Genomic DNA, 27565 nt, shown 5'->3' on the forward strand with positions numbered 1-27565 from the left:
CTGAGCTACAGGACTCCAGTATATTCTGTGAAGCGCTTTGAGCCGTCTCAACAAAGTGCTAAGGCGCTACATAAAATGAAAGGATTATTATTATCCCCACTACCCCAAAAATAACACCTGAAATTCATCATACGTGCCCAGTTTGGCGGCTACAATTATTAGGGACCCGGTTGCTTGAGATGAAAGGTTTCTTTTTTTTTAAAAAAAAGCAGAGGTGGGTTAGAAGGGAAAGAAAACATATCCCGTTGGTCAAGAGTGTATTTAAATCCAGGTGGGGGGNTGGGGTGGGGGGTGTTTACTCAGCTTTGGGGCTATTGTGATTGGGCAGGAATTGATTTGCCCCCATGAGCAGAGGGGTTTAAAGCCATTTATAAGTCTGTGTGTGGTTTGTGTGTGTGTGTGAGAGAGAGAGAGCGCAAGTAAACGTTGTGAAATTGACACGTCTGAACAGAGGGTGAAATGTGTAGCTGTCCCCCCAGTTTAAAGATCCCAGCCCCAATAACGTTGGGGAAGGAGGAATTATGATCTTGCCCCGAGCAACTTGCAACGAGCCCCGGGCTTTTCCCCTTGACCCTGTCAGCCCCGACCCAACCTTTTGAGAGAGCTGTTTGTCATTACCCCAAAGAGAGCGAGAGAGAGAGAGAGCGTGTTTATACTATGGCCGGTGAGTACTTTACTAACAAGTCTATGTTGAATTTGTTGCATGTGGCTGTTGTTGGCGGTGGGAAGGGAATAGCTTTATTGCTTGCGTGTTTGGAGGGGTGGGGGCGTTTCTGAGCAGATTGTCGGCAACCCAGGAGGGGGGTGAAATTTCACATTGCCCCATTTTTTTTGGAAGGGGGCAGTGGGTTAAGGGTGCAGAACTTTCAACACATGTTTTTTTTTGTTAAGCATTTCAGAGGGTGGGGAAACAAGTCTCTCCTCCCCCCCCCCCCCACCCCCATCCCCTCTTTGGGGCTCAATTTTATTTGATATCAATTGGGTTGGAGGTGGGGTGTGTGTGTGTGTGTGTGTGGAGGGGAAGTAAAATAATTCCAATTGGAATTTCCATGTGTAGGTGGGAAACATGGAATTCTCAGTTTGGTTTGGACACTCTGAAGCATAGTGACAGCTTTCCGCATGTCAGGACACCTGCCTGCACCCCCACCACCCTAACAAACAAAAAGCCTCCTAATTCTGTGCCTTGTAAAATGCTAAGAGTAAGCGTAGCTCTGGACCTGTCCTCTCCCTCCGCCCAGCGGGCTCCAGCCTGCTCCAGGTCTCCCGCCCGACCCACCCTACCATCGCCGGTCAGGCTTTCAGCCTCTCGCCCCCCACTCTCTGGAACTCCATCCCACAATCCCTTCCCCTCGCTCCCTCTCTTGCCTCCTTCAAGACCTTCCTTTTTGACCGTACCTTCAGCCTCCCTCCTACCCCTCTGCCCTCCCTCACCCCAAACCTGCCCCCTCACACTCGGGTCCTGACTGTTCAGGGCCTTGGGATGTCCTCCCACCTTGAAAGGCGCTTTACAACTGTAATTCTGTTGTTGTTGGGTATAATTCCCCCTCCGCCCACTCCTGTCGTGTTTCTGGTAGAGGGTTGTGACCTTATTTCTCTCCCCCCCCTCAAGTTTGGCAGTTCATCTAATATTTGTGGTTGCTAAGGAAACCGTGAATCTGATTACCAGTATTTTCTGTCCCTGTTTGGTCGCTTCCTGCTTATGAATTCCTGTAGCTCAGTGGTTAGAGCCCTCGCTTCACAAGTGAGGACTCAGGTTCAATTCCCGGGAGGGGCGTAACCTCAGGCAAGTTTTCTTCCACCACACGCCTCTGTTTACCTAACAATAAGTAGGAACCTGGTTGTTAGTCGATTGGCGGATAACGTTCCGGGGTAATAATCCTCACAATAAAAAAAATTGGTCACTCAATCCACGACTGTTTGTGGGACGCTGCTGTGTGCAATTGGCTCCTGTGTTTCTCCCACAAAATATACAGTCAATTTACTTTACAGTCCATTCTGTGAAGCACTTTGAGATGTCTCGATGACCTCGTAAGGCGTTATATCAAATGCAAGGATTATTATTGTTCCCACCTCCCGACGTGAAAGGTGCTATATAAATATAATTTATTGTTGTTGTTGGCCCTCTCTTCCTTTCTCCTCCTGCCCGCTGTACCTGTTGGTTAAGATGGTTGTGAGGGGGCTGATTGTGAGCGCATATCACAAGCTTTGTGGTTGTTTAGACTGCCCCCACCCCCCCGCCCCCCTCCACCCACATAACAGCAACATTGGCCATTTATATCGTTCCCTTCACACAGGGTAGTGTCCTGGAAACTTGACCGAGTCAGAGTCTGACACTGAGCCAGAGGGAGGGGGGAGGTGATTGTAAACACAATCAAAAACGAAGGTCTTCAGGCGGGATTTGAAAGTGGGGAAGGAGGGGGCAAAGCCGAGGGATAGAGAGAGAGATCCAGAGTTTCGGGGGCACGGTGGCTGAAAGCACGGCTACTGATGGTGGAGTGGAGGTGGACGAGGCATACACAGGAGGCCGCAGCCTCCGAGCAGAGGTAGCGGGTGGTGGAGTGGGTGGGGGGGAGCAGATCGGAACGGTAGGGAGATGCCAGAGCATGAAGGGATTAGAAAACGAGTGAGAGGATCTTGAAGTCGATCTGGTCGGTAATTGGGAGCCACAGCCTGGTGAGGACTGGGGTGATGGGGTACGGAGTTTTGTGCGGGTGAGAATCCGGGCAGCAGAGTATTGAATTTTACGCACACACAAACACACACAGACCCCCCCCAACCGGGCCCACTGCCCTCTGATCCAATCCTGGGAAATGTATTCTGAACAGTATTCCATCACGCCCCCTCTCTATCCCCACCCACCACCAACATCCACCGTGTTCCTGGGGTCAATAACCCGAGATCCAACACACTGACTGATCAATTAAATTGTGCGTCAGCTTAAAAGAAATCGTAGAGCGACATGAGTGATCAATTTTATCTGGGGGATTGTTGGCCAGGACACTGGGATAAGGAGAACACAACATGCTCAGTGACTTCTGTATGTCATGGAAGGACTCTTAAACCTTCACCTTTTTACCCTCCTCCCCCCCCCCAGTCTAATAAACATTGCTTAACCTGCATTGAGTTCACATGGTCGAGGCTGATGCTGCAGCACAGTGCTGGGGGGGATGTTGTATTGGCTGCAGGGTTTCGCCCACAAAATACAGTCACTTCATTTTACAGTGTATCCTGTGAAGCGCTTTGAAATGTCTCGAAGACGTGATAAGGCGCTGTATCAAATGCGAGAATTATTATTATTATTATCTATTGGGCCAAAAAATCTTTCTTTTTCTCCTGCACCTCTCTTGAGAAACGGTCTTGCTTCTGACTTGTCTGTATTGATCTATTTCTTGTTGCTCTTCCCGTGTTCTAGTAATAACAGACCAGGCGTTCGTGACTCTGGCTACCAGTGATGGCTATGGCCAAGGTGCCCTGGTGCTCGGCAGCTCCCTGAGGGGAAGCCAGACGACACGAATCCTTGTCATTCTCATTTCACCCATGGTCAGCCAAAGAGTCAGGTACAGATTGTTTTTATATATCTATAATAATAGGCATCCACACAATATGAAAGGTGCTATACAATGTAATTTGTTGTTGCTATGTATAATATTATATGTACATAATAATAACCCATATATAATATGGGTGCAAAACATTCTACAGGGGGAAGGGGAACATGCAGAAGTCCTGGTCTATGTTGGGATTCATGACGTATGGGAAAAATGGGCTGAGATCCTACAGAGAGTGTCAGAAGCACAGGGAAAGAAAGATTGGCTAATGAGCAATGGGAAGCCTTTAAGGAGGAGATGGTTCGGGGACAGAACAAATACATTTCCACAAATGGGAAAGGTAGGACATCCAAACCTCCCCGGAAGACTAAGGAAACTGGGATTAAAATAAAACAGAAAAAGGAGGCTTATGACTCGTGGAGTCCTGTAGCTCAGTGGTTAGAGCACTCGCTTTGCAAGCGAGAGACCTGAGTTCAATTCCAGGCAGAGGGCGAAACCTTGGGCAAGTTTCCTTACTCCACACAGAGCCTAATAATAATCCCTCCAAAACAATAATAAATTGGTCATTTTCAATCTACGACTGTTTGTGGGACATTGCTGTGCGCAATTGGCTGCCGCGTTCGCCCACAAATATACAGTCAATTCACTTTACAGTGTTTTCTGTGAAGCGCTTTGGGACGTCCTCCCGACGTGAAAAGCGCTATATCAAATGCAAGGATTATTATTTTAAATGTTGTGTCCAAAATACAGAAGATAATCAAATAGAATATACAAAGTACAGAGAACTGAAAAAGGAAATAAGAGAGGCAAAGATTGTATGAGAAAACATTAGCGGGTAACATAAAAGGTTAGTCAAACGTAGGGTGGATCCAATTAGGGACCAAAGAGAAAGCCTTCTTGTGGAGGCAGAGGGCACGGCTGATGTACTGAATGAGGACTTTGCATCTGTCTTCACAAAAGAAGAGGATGCAGCCAATGCCACAGTATTGGAGGAGAGGGGAGAGAAATTGGATAAGAATAAACCGAGAGGAGGTACTAAAAAGGTTGTCGGTGCTCAAGGGTAGATAAGTCACCCGGTCTGGACGGGATACATCCTGAGGGTTACTGAGGGAAATAAGGGTGGAAATAACGGAGGCTCTGGCCACAATCTTTCAATCCTCCTTGGACACCGGGGCAGTGCCAGAGGACTGGAGGGTTCAAATGTTACTCTCTGTACAAAAAGGGGCAGAAAGATAAACCCAGGAACTACAGCCAGTGCCTAACGTCAGGAGTGGGGAAACTTCTAGAGACTATAATTCAGGACAAAATACATTTTCACTGAGAAAAATATTACCTGAAAGGCTGGTGGAAGCCGATTCCATAACAGTTTTTAAGAGAGAAGTAGATAATTATTTTGGGGAGGACAAGTTTGCAGGGCTATGGGGAGAGAGCGGGGGGAGTGGGGTTGATCAGGGCTATGGGGAGAGAGCGGGGGAGTGGGGTTGATCAGGGCTATGGGGAGAGAGCGGGGGAGTGGGGTTGATCAGGGCTATGGGAGAGAGCGGGGGAGTGGGGTTGATCAGGGCTATGGGGAGAGCGCGGGGAGTGGGGTTGATCAGGGCTATGGGGAGAGCGCGGGGGAGTGGGGTTGATCGGGGCTATGGGGAGAGCGGGGGGAGTGGGGTTGATCGGGCTATGGGGAGAGAGCGGTGGAGTGGGGTTGATCAGGGCTATGGGGAGAGCGCGGGGAGTGGGGTTGATCAGGGCTATGGGGAGAGCGCGGGGGAGTGGGGTTGATCAGGGCTATGGGGAGAGCGCGGGGAGTGGGGTTGATCAGGGCTATGGGGAGAGAGCGGGGGAGTGGGGTTGATCGGGGCGATGGGGAGAGCGCGGGGGAGTGGGGTTGATCGGGGCGATGGGGAGAGCGGGGGAGTGGGGTCTTTTCGAAGAGCGGCACAGACACGATGGGCCGAATGGCCTCCTTCTGTGCTGTATAATTCTATGATATTGTGGGACACTACTGTGAGCAATTGGCTGTCACATTTCACCCACAAAATATACAACAACAGATTACATTTGGATAGCATCTTTCACACCAGTCACTACACTTTATAGTGTATCCTGTGAAGCGCTTTGAGACGTCTCAAAGACGTGATAAGGCGCTGTATCAAATGCGAGGATTATTATTATAATATTATTCAGGACTGCTCTGGCCTGCGTGTTTGACGAGATTATCGTGGTGGATGTCATGGACAGCAGAGACTCCGCTCACTTGGCTTTGCTCGGAAGACCGGAGCTTGGGGTCACCTTCACCAAACTGCACAGTTGGTGCCTCATTAAGTATACCAAGTGCGTCTTCATGGACGCTGACACGTTGGTGAGTAGAGGGAGACTTTCAGTGATGTTTTAGCCGGGCAGGGTGAGGAGGCTTGGGTTATCAATGCAACAACTCACCCTTTACACGGGGTACTGTCTGTGAATAATCCCTTCATTAATAAATCAATAATAATGTGGTGACTCAATCCAGGACTGTTTGTGGTGACGCTGCTGTGCACAATTGACTGCCACATTTTGCCCCAAAATACACAGTCAATTCACTTTACAGTATATTCTGTGAAGCGCTTCGAGACATCTCAGTGACGTGATAAGGTGATATAGTAAATGCAAGGATTATACTTATTATTATTAAATGGTTTGCAGGCCAGTTTAAGTCATCCTTGGACCGGATACGGCCCCCGGGCCGCCAGTTGGACCACCCTGCTCTACAGGATATCCTGTGAGACTTGAAAGAAGCTATACCAAATGTAAGGGTCATTTCACTTTGTACAAACGTCACTTTTGTTTGGCAGGTGCTTAATAACATTGATAATCTGTTTGAGAGGGAAGAGTTGTCGGCAGCTCCTGACCCCGGCTGGCCAGACTGCTTCAATTCGGGGGTCTTTGTCTTCCGGCCTTCCATGGACACCTACCACAGATTGCTGGACTTTGCAGTGGACTATGGCAGCTTTGATGGTAAGGTCTTGTCTCGTTCACCTCTTGTTTAGGTGTTAGTAAAATAAAATAGGAAACCCCCAACCACCCTACCCCCACCCCTTCAATTGATGTCAATGCCTGTCAGTCGGTAGCTATCTCATTTCCAAGTCAGAAGGTTCCGGGTTCAAGCCCCACTTGGGATCACATTGTCTAAGGTGACATTTCAGTGCAGTGCTGGAGGAGTGTGGCATTGTCGGAGGTGCTGTCCTTTGGATGAGATGTTAAACCGAGGTCCCGTCTGCAGGAGGACGTTAATGATCCCATGGGGCGATTCAAAAACAGAAGGGCGTTTCTCTCCCCTGGTGTCCTGGCCAACAATCCTCCAAATAAAATCAGTCACTCAGCTCATGGTCCTTTGTGAGACATGGATGTTGGTATTCTAAGGGATAAGATCTGTAGCTCAGAGCGCTCGCCTCGCAAGGGGGAGACCTGGGTTCGATTCCCGGCAGGGCGAAATGTTGGGCAAGTTTCCTTACTCCACCGGCTTCTGTTTGCCTCGCAGTAATTAGGGACCCGGTTGTTAGTCGATTGGTGGTTTGCTTTCCAGGGGTAAAAATGCCTCCAAAAATTAATAATAATAATTTGGTCACTCAATCCACGACCGTTTTGTGGGACACTGCTGTGCGCAATTGACTGACGTGATCCCCCACAAAATATCCTCATTTAAGGAAGGATGTACTTGCCTTGGAGGGGGTGCAGCGTAGATTTACTCGGTTAGTGCCAGGGATGGAGGGGATGAGTTACGAGGAGAGGTTGACCAATTTGGGCCTATATTCTCTAGAATATAGAAGAATTAGAGGGGATCTTATAGAAACCTATAAGATCATCAAAGGCCATGATAGAGTAGATAGTGGGAGATTGTTTCCCCGGTTGGAAAAACTAAAACCAGGGGTCACAACCTTAAAATCAGAGGCAGCCCTTTCGCACTGAGTTGAGGAAGAACTTCTTCACTCAAAGGGCAGTGAATGTATGGAACTCACTACCCCAAAGGGCTGTTGACGCTCAGTCCTCGAACATATTCAAGACTGAGATACATAGAATTCTTAATGCAGAAGGGATTGAGGGATATGGAGATAAGGCAGCGTCAGGTTATTAGCTGGAGTTAGATTAGAAGATCAGCCATGATTGAATGGCGGGGCAGCGCGAAGGGCCGAATGGCCAACTCCTGCTCCTACATGTTATGTTATGCAGTCACTACACTTTACAATTTACGGTCACACAGTCGAAGAGCACCTTTCTCTTCAATCGTGCTTACAGCAACCTTCCGCCCACCGGCTCGGAGTCAGGCTCTGTCACTGTTAAGCACTCGGAGACATTACCCTGCGTGGAGGGCGCTGTATAAGTGCAAGTTGTTGTATATTCTGTGAAATGCCTTGAGAGGTCTCAATGATAAGAAGCTACATCAAATGTAAAGATTATTATTACTATTTATAGTATGTCATGTGGAAAGCTTTGGGACACCTTGCTAACGTGAAAGATGCTGTACCAAATGTAGGGATAATTATTATTATTATTACTAGTGTCGTAAACATGTGTCCCTTTTCGCTGTGTGTTAGGAGGTGACCAAGGCCTGTTGAACAGTTTCTTTAGTGACTGGGCCACGAAGGACATCCACAAGCACCTTCCATTCCTCTACAACCTGAGCAGCGTTGCTGTGTACAACTATCTTGCGGCCTTCAAAAGGTAAGCACTGCTTTATCCCTCTCCCCTCGGGCGCCCAGATATTTAAATTGTGTGAACCCCCATTCATAGTTTGCTGATGTTACTATAATAATATTGGTGCAGCGCCTTTCGTGTCGGGAGGACGCCTCAAAGCTCCTCATAGGATATACTGTAAAGTGAAATGACTCTTGTGGGTGAAACGCGGCACTAGAGTAAAACTCACACCTGTGGCATTGTGTACTGGTTAGAGCGCTCGCCTCGCAAGCGAGAGGACACGGTTTGATTCCCGGGCAGGACAAAGCCTTAGGCAAGTTTCCTTACTCTACACACGCGCCTCTGTTTACTTAGCAGCAACAACAACTTGCACTTACATAGCACTCTCCACGCAGGGCAGCGTCTCAGAGCGCTTAGCAGTAGTGGAGCCTGACTCCGAGCCGGGGAGAGGGGGGAGGTGACTGTTAGCATGGTCAAAGAGGATGCGGTCATGGTTAAAGGGGATGGCGAGAGTGGGGGAGATGGGGTCACGGAGTTTGGTGCGGGAGAGGACATGAGCTGCAGAGTTAGTTCTGGATTATCTGCAGCTGTGGAGGGAGGAGTTGGGAAGGCCGACACGCAGGGAGTTTGCATAGTCAAGCCTGGAGGTGAGTTTCAGCGGGCTGAGGGGTGAGGTAGTGGCGGAGTTGGGCGATGTTACGGAGGTGAGGGAAGGCAGAGCAAGTACTATCAAATACAAGTATTATTATTATTCAAGTATCATCTCTCTCACTTTTTCTCTCTTTCTCTCTCTCTCTCTTTTATTTTCCTTTTGGTTAAAGTGAGAGAAAGAGAGATGTGTTTGGCCACTTACAGACCAACACTCACCCATCACCATCTCTTCCCTCTTTATTACAGATTTGGTTCCCAGGCCAAAGTGATCCACTTTCTGGGACCAGTGAAGCCTTGGCACTACACGTTCATACCGGACACCCACCTAGTGCTGACGGACACTGGGAAACCCAAGGAGCCCCACATAGTGGACCTTCTCCAATTGTGGTGGGATGTCTACTTCTCTTCGGTCATGCCTTTGTTCACAAACCCAGAGGAGGGGTGCATTCTTCCCACTACGTGGCCAAGGTCTCAGGATTCGCTGAGCACCAACTGGGTGAGCGCTGCTGAATGGTCCATGACGGTCAATTCTTGGGAATTGGTGAAGTCAAGTTTCACAATTTCTCGCCTTGCAATGGAGCTCAGCCAAGCGTGGTTTCGCAGTTCACTGATCACCATGAAGGTGAGGTCTTCCAAGCATACAAAGGAGGCCAAGTGGGTGAGCTGTTAGGACGCACTGGTTACCTATCACAAGTAGGGTGAGACACTAAACTGAGGTCCCATTTAGGCAGTGTTCCGTCCCCACCTCCACCTCCCCCAGCACCGCATTGGAGCATCAGCTTAGACCATACAAGACCTCTGAGGGCTTGTGTAGTCTACGCTAACGCTCCAATGCAGTGTTGGAGGGAAAGCACTGCATTGTCAGAGGTGCCACCCTTTGGATGACATGTCAAACCGAGGTCCATCTGTTTGCTCAGGTGGCCCTTAAAGATCCTGTGGCAGTCTTTTGAAAAGAAAAGGGAGTTTCTCTCTTTCTCTCTCTCCCCCCCCCCCGTTGTCCTTGGCCAACAATCCCCCAAATAAAATTGGTCACTCACTCCTTGGCTGTTTGTGGGGACATTGCTGTGCGCACACTGTATATTTTGTGGGCGAAACTCAGCAGCCAGTCACTCCATTTTACAGTTCTGTATATCCTGTGAAGCGCTTTAAGACACCTTGATGGTGTGATAAGGCTCTATATCAAATGCAAGGATTATTATTAGAAATGTGGAGGTATTTTTTCTGCAGTGACTGCTCCACTACTGTGGAAAAACTGCCTATTACTATCTATTCTGTGTGGAGTTCCAATTGTCATTGTGACTTTATTATCACTGGTGAAATGTCGGTGGGGAGTGGGAGGAAGAGAAGAGAGCTATGAAATGTACAATTGCTGAATAATAATAACAACAACAATAATAATTAATAACAATAATAATCCTTGCATTTGATATAGCATCTCATCAACAACATTACATTTATAGAGCGCCTTTCACATCGGGAGGACGTCCCAAAACGCTGAACAGTCAAGTGTCGGGGCCTGAGCATGGGGTATGGTGTAGGGGTGAGGGAAGGCAGAGAGGTGGGAAGGAGACCAACGGCACGGCCGAAGAGAAAGGTCTTGAGATCGGCCTTGAAGGAGGCGAGGGAGGAAGTGAGGCGAAGGGACCGTGGGATGGAGTTCCAGAGTGTGGGGGCAGTCCGGCCACTGATGGTAGGGCGGGTCGGGCGAGAGACATGGCAGCCGGAGCCCGATGAACGGAGGGAGGGGGCAGGTTGGTAGGGAGTCAGCAGGTCAGAAAGGTAGGAGGGGGCAAACCCATGTATGGCCTTAAAGGTGATGACAAGGATCCTCTGGGGGGTGGGGAGCCAGTGGAGTCCGGCGAGGATGGGAGTGATGGGGTCACGGAGCCTGGTGCATGAGGAGACACAAGCTGCAGAGTTTTGGATGATCTGCAACTTGAGAAGAGTTGGGAAGGCTGTTCAAGAGGAAATTTCCGTAATAGAGCCTTGAGGTGACGAATGCGTGGGTGAGGGTTTGGAGGCCTGAGGGGTGAGGCAGTGGCAGAGTCTGGCAATGTTGCGGAGGTGGTGGTAGGCAGTGCCGGTCATGGTGTGGATGTGGGGAAGAAAGGACAGTTCAGGGTCAAACAAGACACTCCAGATGTGAAAGGCGCTGTGTAAATGTCATTTGTTGTTGTTGAATTTGCTGTCCTCAGTCGATGACATTTACACATCTCCTGTCAATGATTCCATTTCTTTTTGGTTCAAATATAGCAAAATGTGGGTCAACACCCAGAAAAGTATACGCCTCGTGGATCCCTGGCTTCGATTGAAGAGTGTCCCAAACTTGAAACGCAAATTTTCGGGGAGAATTACGTGCCCCAACCGGTAAGAAACTGCCCCAAAAATAGTGTTTAGCCTCACCTGCCTTTCGTGTTCAGCAGCCACCTCTTTTGTGGTCTCATGGAGATACCCCACTCCCTACCGGTCCTTTACCTATTTTGAGTCCTGTAGCTCAGTGGCCTCACAACCGAGAGGACTGAGGTTCGATTTTGAGGCAGGGCAAAACCTTCGGCGAGTTTCCTTACTCCACACGCCTCTGTTTACCGAGCAGTAAGTTGTCAGATCGCATTCCGGGTTTAATAATCCATTTTTAATAAAATAAATAAATTTCATCGCTCAATCCACGACTGTTTGTGGGGAGCTGCTGCGCGCACTTGGCTGCCGCATTTCGCCCGCAAAATATATTCTGTGAAGCGCTTTGAGATGTCTCATGATGTAATATTATTGTCATTAACTGATAAATGTTGCCCTTTTCTGGCCCCTCTTTTTCTCTCTCTCTCTCTCTCTCTCTCTGTGATTTTCAGGATCCGGCTTTCATAGCGAGCAGAGGTGAGCTGGGCGAGCTCCGATGTCCAGTGACTGAGCAAGAGACTGAGGTAACGGGATTGGTGTCATCGCTTGCTCGCTCACTGGCTCACTCGCTCGCTCACTCTGTTAGGCAACAGTGGTTTCTGTCAGCTCAGACCCAAGGGTTCCTGGGTGGACAACAACAACAACTTGTATTTACACAGCGCCCTTCATGTGGGGTAGCGTTAGGGCTTCAGTCTGATTGTCTGGTGAGCATTCGAGCGAGTGAGCGAGCGAAACGTTTCTGGGGATCTTTTGAATCAAATTGAGAGCAGGAGGTGTGTTCGGGGTTGTGTTGGTGGGGGTCAGGGGTTGAGTGGGGGTTGCAGACGCAGTGGGAAATATCGCAGGTGCTGGAAAACATCGGAAAGGCTGGAAGTCCACTGTAGGTCAACAGGCAACTGAGAGAGAGGGGGGAATCTCTTGCATCTGACCTGGAGCATCACAGGATCTGAACGAGGACTGGAAAAATGCCTTCTATACAAGGATGAAACTTCCTCTTCTTCTCCCCCACCCCACCCTTTCTTTCTCTTCCTCTCCCTCCTCCTGCCCCTCCCCCCACCCCCACCCTGGTTTAGATTGAAGCGGCGATCGTGGAAAACCCAGAGCTGGGGGGCAGTGGGGATTCCTGACTAATGGAGTGGAATTTTTTTTCAATATCCACTGTTGAGAATAGTCAGCGGTGATGTTTTGGTAGCAAATTGGATCAGGGCAACAGAGGGGGGGGTTGGAGTGGGGGCATGTAGGGGTGGCTTGTGGGAGGAGGAAGGGGTGGGAGGGAGAAGAAGTGGGGGAGTGGTGAAGGAAGGTGGGGAGCAAGGTTTGGAGGAGGGGGGAAGGTGGGGGAGGCGGGGGGAGGGGTAGTGGAGGAAGGGTGAAGTGGGTAGGAGAGGGGGGAGGGGGGGGAGGGGTGGAGGAAGGGAGAAGGTGGGGGAGGGGGGAGAGGGGGAGAGGGAGGAGGCGGGGGGAGGGGGAGGCGGGGGCCAGGGATGGAGGTGGGAAGGGGGAAGTGGGGGAGGTGGGAGTAGGGAGGGAGGAGGGATAGGGGGAGGCAGGTGTGGGAGGAGGGCAGGAGTCGGTGGAGGGGGGAGGTTTAGTGTAACTTAAGCGTACAGAGGACAACAGAAGAGTCAAAGAGACTGAAAGGTAAGAAGACAACACAGTGAAAGTGACTGTTTGCAAGAGAGACCAATTTGCCGACTGAAAGTGGAGAGCCAGAGGCTGATGGGTGTATCCGATGCTGGACGTTTTGCAGATGGCAGGAGTGATGGAACCTCATCCCTTGGAGTTGAAGGTAAGAACAAGGCTTCGTTCTCTCCACAGAAACACACAACACAAGTGTGTCAGCCCTGGCTTAGTACGTATCTCTCTCTCTCTCTCTCTCTCTCTCTCGCCTCTGAGTCAGAAGGTTGTGGGTTCAAGCCCCACATCAGGACTAGGAATCACACGGTCTAAGCTGAGGCTCCAGGGCAGCGCTGGGGGTGTTGTATTGTGGGAGGTGCCGTCCTTCTGATGAGATGTTAAACCAAAGTCCCGTCTGTACCTGTTCAGGCGAATGTTAAAGATTCCGTGATGCTATTGGGAAAAGAGAAGGGAGTTTCTCTCTCTCCCGGCATCCTGGTTAACAATCTCCCAAATAAAACTGGTCCCTCACTCCATGGCTGTTTGTGGGTCGCTGCTGTGTGCAAACTGGCTGCCACATTTTTCCCACAAAGTACACCGACAAACTGTGTTACAGTACATTCTGTGAAGCGCTTTGAGGCGTCTCGATGGTGTGATAAGGCGCTAAGTCAAATGCCTGGGTTGTTATTATATTATCATCCCAAATTTCTGTATCCTCCTTATCCTCTTCCTCTGCATGTGACCATCTAATTCCCCATTGAATCCCCCAGTGGTGTGAAAAACAAGTCTCCTCTTGCCTCTCACTTCATTGCCTTGGGCCCTTCATCAACCAGGCCATCATGGGAACCTGGCAATGGTGGTAGGTAGCCTGTGGTGCCTATGTTTGTATACCTTTGTACATTCCCATTGAAACCCAAAATGGATTCACTGACCGTACCACCTTACTTGGTCAGGTATTCCACATACCCAAAGCACATCCTAACCCTGTTTCCCTCAACTCCCAACACACCTCCACATAAAAAGGTTTGATTTCTGTAAGGGTTCATTTAAATTTGTGTGAGGATCTAAATCCTTAAATAAAGTTAGGACTGACACAAATGTTGTACAAAAATATAGATGTTTACTAATTCAGATTAGTAATAGTGATAAGTGATTAAAAGAATACATCACAATAATGCTTACATATCGATGAATTGTTCACGATGATTTAAGTTGACCAAACCAAATGCTGCGGGAGAGATCCAGGAGCAATATCCAATTTAATGTCCATTTTAATCCAAATTTATGTGCATCCAAAAGTATCCAAGGATTGTTGTATGTTTCTCAGTTCGATCACCCAAAGGTATCCAGGTATCATGGCACGTCCAATTCAACCCCTCGCCTTCAATTCTTTCTTCTGATTCTCTGTCGAATCAATCTCCGTTTATACGTGTAGTTGTTTATACGTGTAGGGACGTCCTCCTGACGTGAAAGGCGCTTTATAAATGGAATCTTGTTGTTGTTGTTGTTGTGTAAATGTCGCGTGTTGTTGTATGAATGTCATGTATTGTTGGTGTATAAATGTCCTCTGTTGTCGTTGTGTAAATTTCATGCGTTCTTGTTGTTATTTAAATGTCATGTGTTGCTGTGTAAATGTCCTCTGTTGTTGTTGTTAGTCCTGTAGCTCAGTGGTTAGAGCACTCGCTTTGCAAGCGAGACACCTGGGTTTAAGTCCAGGCAGAGGGCGAAACCTTGGGCAAGTTTCCTTACCCCACACAGAGCGTCTAATAATAATCCCTCCAAAACCAAACAATAATGAATTGGTCACTTCAAAACCACAACTGTTTGTGGGACATTGCTGTGCGCAATTGGCTGCCGCGTTTCACCCACAAATATACAGTCAATTTACTTTACAGCATATTCTGTAAAGCGCTTTGAGATGTCGAGAAGATGTGAAAAGGCTCTGTATCAAATGCAAGGATTATTATTATATTATTATTATACTGTTGATTAGGTGACCTTTCACCTATTGTCTTTTGCAAGATGGTTCCTTTGTAAAACCGATTGCACACGGCTCTCTCCAGCTGAAGACCCTTTTTCCATGAGAAAATGACTGATAAGGAATGAAAACAGTTTGTTATTTATAAACAGTCTTTTGTTCCTCCTGTGAAGCTAGTCAAACCCTCATATGACATCGATCACATGTCTCGAATGATTAAATGTCACTAATATAACTTGCGATATTATTTAACACATTAATTACATATTTGAAAAATATAAGAACTTGGTGTAAAAACTAGCTTTGACACTCCCCGTGCACTCCCCCCGCGCCCCCTGTCTCCTTCAAGGCCTGTCTCAAGACCCTCCACTTTGACCACGCGTTTATAGTGTCTTTCATGCCAGGAGGACATCTCAAAGCTTTTCACCGGATTTTACGTGATTTTACGTATCACGTGGTTCAGAAGTCTCTAAGCGATTCCCAGGATAAACTGTAAAGTGAATTGACTGTGTATTTTGTGGGTGAAACGAGGCAACCAATTGCATACAGCAGCGGCCCACAAACAGCCGTGGATTGAGTGACCAAATTATTATTATATCTGCCTGTGTGAAGGGGTCTCCAGGTGGGCGCTGGGGGGGGTGTGAGAGACAGGTTATTGTGGCATCACTGAGGGGTCTGTTGTGTTGTCACTGAAGGTCTTATTGTGGCATCACGAAGGGATACTGAAGGAGATGTTTGTAACGTCACCAAAGTGTTTCAGTGTGTGACCCACAGCCCCTGACCACAGCAATGTTGCTCTTTAGCTGCTATTCCCTGGTATTCCCTTTGCTGTAAGTAACTATATGGGATGAGAGTATGTTTAGGAATAGGTGTGTGTCACCCGGGAGCACTCTCGCTGCTGAGTCAGAGGTTGTGGGTTCAAGCCCCGCATTACAATAGTAATAATCCTTGCATTTGATACAGCGCCTTATCACGTCTTAGAGACATCTTAAAACGCTTCACAGAATATAACGAAAAGTGAATTGATTGTATATTTTGTGGGTGAAACATGGCAGACAATTGTGTTCCTACTCACTGCTGGGTAAACAGAGGTGTGTGGAGTAAGGAAATTTGCCCAATGTTTCTCTGCAGAGAATCGAACCCGGGTCCTCTCGCTTGCGAGGCGAGTGCGCTAACCACTGAGCTACAGGACTCCACAACGGGACTTGGATGTGGTGCACTGTATTTGTTGTTGATGCTCCATTGTGCACTGTTGCTGCATTGGACAATTGGGACCACTACTGGGTGAGGTGGGATCTTTACCGTGAGGATGGGCGGCACTTAAGCAAGGCAGGGGTGTGCTTCCTGGCCAAGAGATTATCAAATGCTGTAGGGGCGGATTTAAACCAGTTTCGAGGGGGGAAGGGAATCCAAGGATAAACACTGGATTAGAGATTAGAGCAAAAAGACAAGTGGGAAGTGTAGAGCAGGTAGAAGCGGACCATTTCCTCAAATGCATGTACCTAAATGCACGTAGTTTAGGGAATAAGGTTGATGAGCTGCAGGTTCAACTGGCCGTAGGGGGTTACGATGTGGTGGCAGTAACCGAGACATGGCTCAGGACAGGAATAGGAGTTAAATATTCCAGGATATAATGTGTTCAGGAAGGATAGAGAAGGAAGAAAAGGAGGAGGGGTGGCAGTGTTAGTTAAGGATACAATTAGAGCTGTAGAAAGGAACGAGGCTCTGGAGGGCCCGATAACAGAATCCATCTGGTTAGAGATAAGAAATAAGAAAGGAGTGGTTACACTGATAGAGTTTACTATAGACCACCAGACAGCGGGAAGGAGATAGAGGAGCAGATCTGCAACCAGATCGCGGATAGATGTAAGGCGAACAGAGTTGTGATAATGGGGGATTTCAATTATCCCAATATAGAGTAGCAAAATCTCAGCGCTAAGGGCAAGGCAGGAGAAAGATTCATAGACTGTGTACAGGAAAATTTTCTTGAGCAGTATGTCTCCAGTCCTACGAGGAAGGAAGCATTGCTGGATCTAGTCCTGGGGAATGAAATAGGTCAGGTTGAACAGGTTTCGGTAGGGGAGCATCGAGGTAACAGTGACCATAATATTATTAGATTTAGATTACTCATGAACAGGGACAAAGTACAGTCAAGGGTGAAAATGCTTGACTGGAAAAGGGCTAATTTTGATGGGCTAAAAAGGGACCTAGAGTTGGTGGACTGGCAAGTAAGACTAGCAGGTAAAACGACTCATGAGCAATGGGAGATCTTCAAAGATATGATAGCTCAAGGTCTAAATAGATATATTCCCACAAAAGGGAAATGTGCAAGAACCAAGCCGGCCTGGATGACCAGGGATAATCTGTCTAGGATGAAAAAGAAAAAGATGACGTACAACAATTGGAAGACGCAAGATACTGAGGATAGCAAAGCGCATTATAGAGAATGCAGGAGTGATCTTAAAAGAGTGATAAGACAGGCTACAAGATCGCATGAGAAGAGGTTAGCGGGTAACATAAAGGGGAATCCTAAAATATTTTACAAGCACATAAAGGAAAAAAGGTTAGTTAAAGGTAGGATGGGGCCAATCAAAGACAATGACGGCAATCTTGTTGTGGAGGCAGAGGGCATGGCTGATGTACTGAACGAGTACTTTGCATCTGTCTTCACAACGGAAATGGATGCCCCAAATGCCGCAGTATTGGATGAGAGGGTAGAGGACATAGATCAGATTACTATAGACAGAGAGGAAGTTCTGAAAAGATTGACTGGGCTCAAAATTGATAAGTCACCAGGACCAGATGGGTTTCACCCAAGGTTGCTGTGGGAGATACGGGTTCAAATAGCGGAGGCTTTGGCCATTATATTTCAATCTTCATTGGACACAGGAGTGGTGCCAAGAGACTGGAGAGTGGCTAATGTTACCCCCTCTACAAAAAGGGGCAGAAAGACAAACCCGGAAATTACAGGCCAGTCAGCCTAACTTCGGTAATAGGAAAACTACTGGAGACCATAATCCGGGACAAAATAAATCTCTACTTAGAGGAACACGAGGTAATTAGAGACAGCCAACATGGATTTGTTAAAGGCAAATCTTGCCTAACAAATCTAATAGAATTTTTTGAAGAGGTGACTGTGAGGGTTGATGAGGGAAATGCGGTGGACGTTATTTACATGGATTTCAAAAAGGCTTTTGACACAGTACCATATAAGAGATTAATAAAATAATTAGAGGCCCACGGTATTAAGGGGACAGTAGCCGTTTGGATTAAGAACTGGCTGAGTGACAGAAAGCAGAGGGTGGTGGTTAATGGCTGTTTCTTGCAATGGAAGGAGCTGAGCAGTGTCCCCCAGGGATCGGTATTGGGACCACTGCTCTTTCTAATATATATTAATGATCTGGACTGGGGCATAGGGAGCACTATTTCCAAGTTTGCAGATGATACCAAGTTAGGTCGGGTAGTAAATAGTGAGGAGGACTGTAACCAACTGCAGACAGACATACACAGAATGGTGGAATGGGCTGACATGTGGCAGATGGATTTCAATGTGGATAAGTGTGAGCTGATACACTTAGGTCGGAAAAATGATAGGAGGCAATATAGACTTGGGAGCTCAATCATAAGGGGGTGAACGTACAGAGAGATCTGGGTGTTCAAGTAAGCGAATCATTAAAGGTAGTGGGGCAGGTAGATAGGGCAGTAAAAAAGGGCATTTGGTGTACTGAGCTTTATTAGTAGGGCATAGAGTATAAGAGTAGGGGTTATGGTTAATCTGTACAAAACACTGGTTAGGCCTCAGCTGGAGTACTGCGTCCAGTTCTGGGCACCTTACCTTTGGAAGAACATTAAGGCACTGGAAAGGGTGCAGAGGAGATTCACGAGAATGATACCAGGAATGGGGAACCTTAGCTATGAGGACAGTGGAGAAGTTAGGACTTTTCCCATTAGAGCAGAGAAGGTTACGCGGGGACCTGATAGAGGTCTTCAAGATCATGAAAGGTTTCGACAGGCGAGATAGGGAAAAGCTGTTTCCGCTGGTAGGTGTGTCTGTGACCCGTGGTCACAGTCTGAAGATATCACCAAAAGAAGCAGAGGGGAGGTTAGAAGAAATGGTTTCACTCAGCGAGTTGTTAGAATTTGAAATGATCCGCCCAAAGCAGTGAAGTCGATTCGATAACAGCTTTTAAGAGAGAACTGGATAGGTATTGGGGGAAGACGGGTTTGTGGGGTTATGGGGAGAAAGCTGGTGACTGGGGTTAGTGAAAGTGACGCTCTGTCAGAGAGCCTCACAGACTTGATGGGCCGAATGGCCTCCTTCTGTGCCGTGACGTTCTATGAATCTATGAATTGCAGTGTATCAATGGCAGAAGTTGAGACTTGCAACTGATTTTTCTTATTGTTTCAGCTGCAAGAACTTGCCTGTACAATCTGCAGCTCACGCAGAGAGGCCTGGAGAGACGTTAAACTGTTATCCCTCTTTCCAACTGCCTAACCGAGGACATGTCATCCAAGAAGCTGGTACATTAACAACAACTTGCATTTATACATCGAACTTCACTTGGAGTAATGTCTTGGAGTTGCTTAACAATGGCGGAGCCTGATGTTGAGCCGGGGAGGGTGGTGGGGGGAGGGATTGAGGTAGAGAGATCCATAGATTCGGGGCACAGTGGCTGAAAGCATAGCCGCTGATGGTGGAGGGGATGAGGGATGTGCAGGAGGCCGGAGGGAGTGGGTAGTGGAGTGGAAGGTAAGCAGGTCAGTTAGGTTGAAGCATTAAATCAAGGTCTCAACAACTTGATTTTTATAACACCCTTCACACAGGTTAGCGTCCCAGAGCACTTCTATATCTTGTTCAGGTGGACATTAGAGATCCCGCTGTGTTGTTCACAAACAAACTCCTGGAAGGGAGTTTCTCTCTCCTGGTGTCCTGGCTGACAACCCCCACCTCATATTGCTTACAAATCCACGCTTACGTTACAGTAAAATTCTGCGATGTCCTCTCATGATGAACGCAGCATAAGAAAAGCGTGAAATACTTAGAACTCTTCTCCCCTCACCCCTGCCCCAACACGCTCCCACAGCCCCACACCCCCCCCCAACCAAGCCAAACCAGCAAACCGTGTGTCGACTTAAACCTGATGTTGTCCATTTCCTCTCAGATCAACTACAGACCAGGGATAATCAGTAGCCAAGAAGCCGAGCCCAGCAGGTAGTCATCTCCGATTGGATGGCGGCCTCTGCACGTGGTAGGCCGGAGATGTTTCAGAGGGAGGGGGCAGCGCTTGGGGAGAAAAGCAATTCCAGAATTCAGACACAGCGAGAGGGTGTCAGGGGTACAGGAAAAATGTAGGAAAATGAGGCTGAAAGGATAGGGTTAAGAAATCACAGGTTAACAAATGAGCGGACGTTCAAATAGAGGAGTAGCCAACCTGGCTTTACACTGATGTGTTAATTTTATTACAGTCGGGCTTTGACACGCCGGCGTCCTACAACCGAGACTCCGAGACCGCCAGACGGCCGTCCACAGAACTGGTGAGTCACCGTCGCTCGCTCTGCCGTTAACATCCAGGAAGCAGACCTCGTTCTCACTGTACCACCCGCGCCTGTTGTGTTATGGAAGATACGATGATGGAAACAGTGGCAACCAGTCACTGAGGGCAAGGAATCCTCCTCCTCAGCTCCTGTTAACCCTGCAGCAAAGTCCTAACGGGGAGGGTGGTCCTCGCTGGATAAGCAGCAGGAAAACTTGCCAGGCAGTGATATCAATGACAATCTATATGGTTTTAGCTGGTTAGACTCCAGCAGTTACCCCATTGCACACTCTGGGCTCCCCCCAAACCTTGGCTCTTGCCAACCTGTGCCTAATACTTTCTGGAATTAGGTAAACAGGGGGCATCCTTCCAGGGGGGGAAGAGAGAGAGAGAGAGTGCATTCCATTCCAACAATCTATCTCTGGGATTTCCATGTGTACGTTGGTTGCAGGGAACTCTCAGTTGGGTTTGGAGACTCTTAAACATGGTGATGGATTTCTGCACAGTCAGACACCCGGCTGACCAGTGCAACCTCTCCCTTCACTGTGAAGATGTGTCCATGCCTCAGGGAGATGGGTTGAGTGGTGAACTCTCGCCTCCAAGTCAGAGGTTGTGGGTTCAAGCCCCAGTGTCTGTGTTGATGTTCCAGGGCAGTGCTGGGGGGAGCGCTGCACTGTCAGAGGCGTCGCCCTTCGCTGCAGACGTTAAACCGAGGTCACTCCTGTGCCTGTTCAGGTGGACGTTAAAGATTCTGCGTCACTGCTCGGAAATAAGGCAGTTTCTCTCCTGGTGTCCTGGCTGTGGAGGGAGAAAAGCAGATGAACAGGGCTGAATCCCTCTCTGAGGGAACACAAACACAATGGGCTGAAATCTCAATGGTTCTATGATGCATTTTGTCCTTTTTCTATTCCCACCCCCTCTCTCACCATAGAATCCTAGAATGTTACAAAAGGAGGCCATTCGGCCAATCGAGTCTGTGGCGGCTCTTTGACAGAGCAACTGACTTTTATTAACCCCACTCACCAGCTTTCTCCCCATAACCCCGCAAACCCGTCTTCTCCAGATACCTGTCCAGTTCTCTCTTAAAAGCTGTTATCGAATCGGACTTCACTGCTCTTTCGGGCGGATCATTCCAAATTCTAACAAGTCGCTGAGTGAAACCATTTGTTCTAACCTCCCCTCTGCTTCTTTTGGTGATATCTTCAGACTGTGACCACGAGTCACAGACACACCTACCAACGGAAACAGCTTTTCCCTATCTCGCCTGTCGAAACCTTTCATGATCTTGAAGACCTCTATCAGGTCCCCACGTAACCTTCTCTGCTCTAATGGGAAAAGTCCTAACTTCTCCACTGTCCTCATAGCTAAGGTTCCCCATTCCTGGTATCATTCTCGTGAATCTCCTCTGCACCCTTTCCAGTGCCTTAATGTCCTTCCCGAGGTAAGGTGCCCAGAACTGGACGCAGTACTCCAGCTGAGGCCTAACCAGTGTTTTGTACAGATTAACCCATAACCCCTACTCTTATACTCTATGCCCCACTAATAAAGCTCATTACACCAAATGCCCTTTTTACTGCCCTATCTACCTGCTCTGCCACCATCACCCTTTCAGGCCATGCGTTCAGACTGTAACAACTCTCTGGGTTAAAAAAAAAAAAAATTCTCATTTCCCCTCTGGCTCTTTGGCCAACTATTTTAATTCACTGTCAGTGGAAACAGTTTCTCCCTATCCACTCTTATCAAAACCCCTCATAATCTTGAACCCCTCTATTAAATCCCAGTTTCTCTTGTCTCCACACAATTCACGTGCCTCATCCCTGGTATCATTCTGGTAAATTTTTGGTGATGGCTTTAAATTGGCGATTTGTTTCTCAAAAAATAACCTTCAATCTTGTGTGTTTTTTTTTCTTTTATCAGGGGAATACGAAAATCACCAGACCATCTTCGGAGAAGTCTCGTCTCAGTAACTTCAGCCCCCCGAAACACAGGAAGCGAAGTGACAGCACGTCCCACAAAACTACTGTGAGCAAGTCCGCATTTTAATCTGGGTTTGAATCGATTGACGAGTTGGGTCGAGGGCTGACCAAAATTGATCTCCCCCAATTATCTAAAAGTATATATATATCATAATTTCTTTTTCAGACTTATTAGACTTTGTAATGGTATCACAACTTCTTGATCACCCTGTACATTTCTACAGCATTGTTCACATTTGGAGGACATCTCAAAACCCTTACCACTGCTGGCCGGGGGCATGATCTGAGGAGGGTGGGAGGCGAGGGGAGTGGGGATGGGATAGCTGACCAAAAACACGATTGAAGAGAGGTGGTAAAGGAATGGAACAAGAGGATGTAAAGGAGGACTTTTTTTTTGATGGCTTATCCTAACTCTTAACTGATTAGGAAATGAGGGACTCTGCCCTCTTCCTTTTCTTCTCCCCCCCGCCCACCACCCCACCCACTAGTAAATAAAGAGTAGATGTGCTGGTGGCTTTAATCTCGTTGATTTTCTCCAGATCAACCATGAGCCTGAGATCACCGGTAGCCAAGAGGCTGAGCCCACCAGATGCTCACCTGAGCCCATTGGATGGCGGTCACTAGACGTGGTACGTCAGCCTCTCTTTGTGGTTCATTCCCTCTTCAGTGCAGCACTGGGGTGTGGCCCGACATTATCGGAGATGCCGCCCTTTAGATATTTGTCAGGTCAGGGGATCAAGGAATATGGGGGCAAAGGCAGGTAACTGGACTTGAGGTACAGATCAGCCAGGGGCTGAATGGCCTCCTCCTGTTTCTGTGTTTATCTGGATGTCAAACCGAGGTTCAAATGGATGTTAAAGATCTCACGGCCCCACTCCACAAAGAGAAGGGAGTTTCTCTCTGCCGTGTCCCTGGTCAACAATCCCCCAAATAAAATTGGTCACTCGCTGTATGATTCTCTGTGAGGCATTGCTGTGTGCAAATTGGTTGCCACGTTTGCCTACAAAATACACACACAGTCACTGCACTTTACAGTAAATCCTGAGAAGAGTACTTCAAGATGTGTGATATAGAAGCAGGAGGAGGCCATTCAGCCCCTTGAGCCCGTTCCACCATTCTATAAGATCATGGCTGATCTGTACCTCAACTCCAATTACTCTCCTTTGCCCCATATCCCCTGATCCCCTGACCTAACAAACATCTCTCCCCCTCAGTCTGGACAATGTGAATGGATCAGGCATCCATGTTTGAGATGTTTGAATGGAGAGCAGCAGTGGATGTGGCTACAGACTGACATGTTCATTTTATTCCAGTCGGGCTTTGACACTCCGGTCTCCAGTGGCCAAGACCCTGAGACCACCAGATGGTCGCCTGCAGAACTGGTGAGTCACTGCAGCTCGTTCTGCTGTTAACATCCGGGAAGCAGACCTCACGTTTACACAGCGCCTCCTCACGCAGGGCAGAGTCCCAGAGCGCTTGACAGTGGTGGAGCACGACACCGAGTCGGGGGGAGGGGGAGGTGACTGTAGGCACAGCCGAAGAGCAAGGTCTTCAGGTTCGACCTGAAGATCAGGAGGTGATGCGGAGGGATAGAGGAAGAGTGTTCCAGAGTTTTGGGGAGTAGCGGCTGAAAACACGGCTGCTGATGGTGGAACGGAGGGCACGAGGGACAAGCGGGAGGCCAGAGCCAGTCAAGCATTGGCAGCGGTTAATAGGGAGGGAGAGTGGCTTTTCTTTACCTGTTTTGACAGCCGGCTTGTTTCTCAGCCTTGAGATAGGCAGGTGTTGATGCTGTAGCCATTTAATCAGTAGCTAAAAGTATATAAAGAGTAATTAAAAGCCTTAAAAAATACATCAAATATCACAAATATAATCTAACATATTGGCTACAGTTGACTGCAGTTCCCTGAAGATAACCTTCTCTCCTCGGTGCATAAACAACATGGACACACCAAAGCCAGTGAGCTCAGCCCTGGCCAGTCCGGTCTCACTGTGTTCAGTCCCTCAAAACATAGAAGAGTCACGCCAACACATCGGTCAGAAAAGATCCTGTGAGCAAGTCCACTTATTATGATGCTCTTTAGTTTTCCTCTCTTCTACCCTTCAATAAGCCCATTAAAAATATTTTTAAATGATTAATTTGGTCACTCAATCCACGGCTGTTTGTGGGACGCTGCTGTGCGCAGTTGGCTGCCGAGTTTCGCCCACAAAATACAGTCGATTCACTTTACAGTATATTCTGTGAAGCGCTTTGAGACGTCTCGAAGACGCGATAAGTCGTTTAATAAATGCAAGGGTAATTATTATTAATGATCACGTGTGAGTCTTGGCAACGAGTGTCAGCAGGTCAGCCGTCTGTGGAGGGTGCCATAGACCTCTCGACACTCTCCAACCTTTATCATCGGCCAACAAAATGAATGTTCTTAATTAATATTTCAAATGCAAACGTTATTATTTATTATTATTAATTCAATCAAGAAAATATAAAGATCGAACACGGACTTGCCTCAACTTGGTAATCCCAAGGGCTTCCCCCTGACTGTGCAAATTATTGTCCACAGGCAAAATCTGACCCTGAACCCAGCAAAGGGCCATCCGCAGAACTGGTATGTCAGCTTCACTCCGCTGTGAAAATAGTGACCGGGGTGGGTTGGGGAGGAAAATCTAAAAGGTAGAGTATAAGATAGCAATGAGGGGCTGCATAAGTTAACTGTCTCGACCCCTCCATCGCGCCCCCACCCCCACCACCCCATCTTTCAGTCCTGTTCTGAAACCCACCTCTTCGACCCTGCCTATGGTCGTCTCCTGCGTTAATCCCCCCCACCCCACTGTCTCGTCTTTCAATGCAGACACAGTGAAGCACTCCGAGCCAACAACAACACATTACATTTTCACGGCGCCTTTCACTTAGTGAGAACATCCCAAGGCACTGGGCGGTCAGGGATTTGGATCCGAGATGGGGGTTGGAATCATGAGGGGTGGAGGGCAGGGAGGGTGGGGATAAGAGGGTGGCTGAAGGTGTAGTTGAAGAAGAGGGTCTTGAGATGGGCCTTGAAGAAGGGAGCTAGGTGGAGGGCTGTGGGATGGAGTTCCAAAGGGTGGGGATGGAGCCTGCTGGGCGGAGGGAGCGGACAGGTTGATATGGAGAGAGCAGGTCACAGAGCTGGGGAACAAGAACTTGCAATCGCATAGCGCCCTTCACGCAGGCAGCGTCTCAGAAGGTGCTATACAAATCCAAGTTGTTGGTGATTGTTTGGTTGGTCGATGAAGTATTTCCCGCAAGAATAAACGAGATACCAATGAGGTAATGAGTTTCCAGTTGACTTGAGCAGAATGATGTGGTGCAGGTGTCCGAGAGTAGAAACTAATTTATTTATTTATTATAAGTTGTCAGGAGATGTCTACAAGTCAGCCGTGCATGGAGGACGGTTCGAACCTGATAAAGTGCCAGCCCCACTGTCCAAGTGCAGAAATGAGCCATCCAGGGAACTGGTGCGTGAGACCCTGAGTGTGTTTGATCGCAATCCACCCAGCAATGTGCTTTTAAACAGTATAATCAGTGGTTTAAAATATTAATGTATTACATTGTGACTTTATTTTACCAACCTGTTCCACTGTTAAGGTGTTGGGGAGGGTCTGGAGTGCCATGTTTCCTGACTCCACACATCTCTGTTTACCCAGCAGTAAGTAGGAACCTGGTTGTTAATCGATTGACGGATCACTTTTTCAGGGGTAATAATTTCTCAAATTGTTTGTTTTTTTTGACAATGAGAGGTTTGCACCCAACTGGGGGTTGGGATCAGAGAGGGGTGGTGGGCAGTGGTGCGGGTGGGGGGGGGTGTGAAGATGACCAAAGGCAAGGTCAAAGAAGAAAAGATTGAGATAGGCCTTGAAGGAGGCAAGAGAGATGGAGAGGCTCCAGGATGGAGTTCCAGAGTTTGGGAGTGGGCAGAAAGGCTGAGTCCCGTGAAGCGCTTTGAAACTCCTTCCTGTATCAAATGCAAGGATTATTATTACTTCTTATTTTTTAAGAAGGTCCTCTAATCTCATGCGAATAATCTCTTTCTTGGCCACTCAACTTGGTTGTTGAATCAGAGATTAGTGGGGACATATGCTCATATATGGATAGGGAGCCGGGTACTGTATTGTGCTATTGTATTTGTATGGTATTGTATTGTGCAGAGTGGCCGGAGGCACAGTCGAAGAGGAAGATCTTTAGACTGGACTTGAAAGAGGGAAGAGAAGGGGTGAGGTGGGGTGATTGCAGGATGGAGTTCCAGAGGGTGAGGGCAGAGATGCTGACTGCCCGACCACCAACGTGTGGTGGGAAGTGTGGGTGGACCTGAAGCAGCCGGTGTTTGCCGAGCGGAGGGAACGGACGGGCTGATATAGCACCCCTCACACAGGGAAGCATCTCAGAACACTTTCACAATCCTTGCACAGGATCATTAACATCCACCTGGACAGGCCCTTGGCTTTGCCATCCAATATTGCAACGCTTTCTTGCTCTCCCCATCCACTACCAGCGCTGAATTGGGCTGTCAACCTATGTCTATGAGTTCCAAGTCCTATGGCACTATTGGAAAAGACCAGTATCCTGACCAACTGGTCCCCAGATAAAATCAATCATTCACTTCATAACTGTTTGTGGGACACTGCTATGCACAATTGCTATTGCGATCACCTACAAAACACAGTCACTACACTTTTTTGTGTTCACTGGGTATCTGACAAATGCGAAAACCCATCACCATGCTCAAGATAATCCAAACCAAACTGAGTTCCAAACATCCCACCTACACGTGAAAATTCCCTTCCAGTAAAATCTTCTGAAGTTCTTTGAGACACTTCAACAACACAATAAATAAATTTTAAAAAATAATAATTGGTCGTTCAATCCACGGCTGTTTGTGGGACACAACTCTGTGCAATTGGCTGCTGTGTTTCGCCCACAAAATATACAGTCAATTCACTTTATAGAGTATTCTGTGAAGTGCTTTGAAACGTATAGAAAACATAATAAGTGGGGGAAATGCAAGGATATTATTGATAAGCTGCCAAGTCCAATGCAAGAGTTGCATTCACTGGGCTGTTGAACGCAGCAGTTTACAGCTCACGTAAGCAAATGTCTTAAAGCGCTTTACAGAGTGGGCTCCTCCCCCCCTGCAAAATACACAGCCACTACACTTCACAGTAAAA

General features: G+C 47.9%; 2 protein-coding genes across 6 annotated transcripts in view; both read left to right on the plus strand.

The window, feature by feature from the left end:
* The first annotated feature begins 657 nt into the window (after positions 1–657).
* LOC121848900 (glycogenin-1-like) lies at positions 658–9817 on the plus strand. Its single transcript, XM_042334437.1, has 7 exons — positions 658–664; positions 3413–3540; positions 5758–5904; positions 6377–6539; positions 8117–8243; positions 9114–9363; positions 9785–9817. Exons 1-7 carry the CDS (start codon positions 658–660, stop codon positions 9815–9817), a joined length of 855 nt encoding a protein of 284 aa, XP_042190371.1.
* A 2979-nt stretch (positions 9818–12796) lies between these two features.
* LOC103189209 (proteoglycan 4) overlaps positions 12797–27565 on the plus strand; it is a 33245-nt gene continuing 18476 nt past the window's right edge. For 4 of the 5 annotated variants that reach the window (XR_006085031.1, XM_042334467.1, XM_007909539.2 and 1 more), the window contains exons 1-8: positions 12797–13050; positions 19265–19377; positions 20323–20391; positions 22308–22412; positions 22906–22995; positions 23680–23748; positions 24928–24972; positions 25754–25858. Coding sequence is in view for 4 of the 5 variants with exons in the window: in XM_042334467.1 (XP_042190401.1) it covers positions 19360–19377; positions 20323–20391; positions 22308–22412; positions 22906–22995; positions 23680–23748; positions 24928–24972; positions 25754–25858 (501 nt within the window). In the remaining variant the exon portion in view is untranslated. The remainder of the gene's footprint in view (positions 13051–19264; positions 19378–20322; positions 20392–22307; positions 22413–22905; positions 22996–23679; positions 23749–24927; positions 24973–25753; positions 25859–27565) is intronic. The other variant, XM_042334468.1, reaches the window with a different exon arrangement.

This window comes from Callorhinchus milii, unplaced genomic scaffold (assembly GCF_018977255.1).
Source record: "Callorhinchus milii isolate IMCB2004 unplaced genomic scaffold, IMCB_Cmil_1.0 Scaffold4, whole genome shotgun sequence".
Lineage (NCBI taxonomy): Eukaryota > Metazoa > Chordata > Chondrichthyes > Chimaeriformes > Callorhinchidae > Callorhinchus > Callorhinchus milii.

What these genes read in the sequence shown, in the direction of transcription:
- LOC121848900 (XM_042334437.1), top strand. An exon ending in TCATTCTCATTTCACCCATG is followed by an intron (nt 3,541 to 5,757) that starts GTCAGCCAAAGA and finishes GTGTTTGACGAG; the next exon opens with ATTATCGTGGTGGATGTCAT. An exon ending in TATCTTGCGGCCTTCAAAAG is followed by an intron (nt 8,244 to 9,113) that starts GTAAGCACTGCT and finishes TCTTTATTACAG; the next exon opens with ATTTGGTTCCCAGGCCAAAG.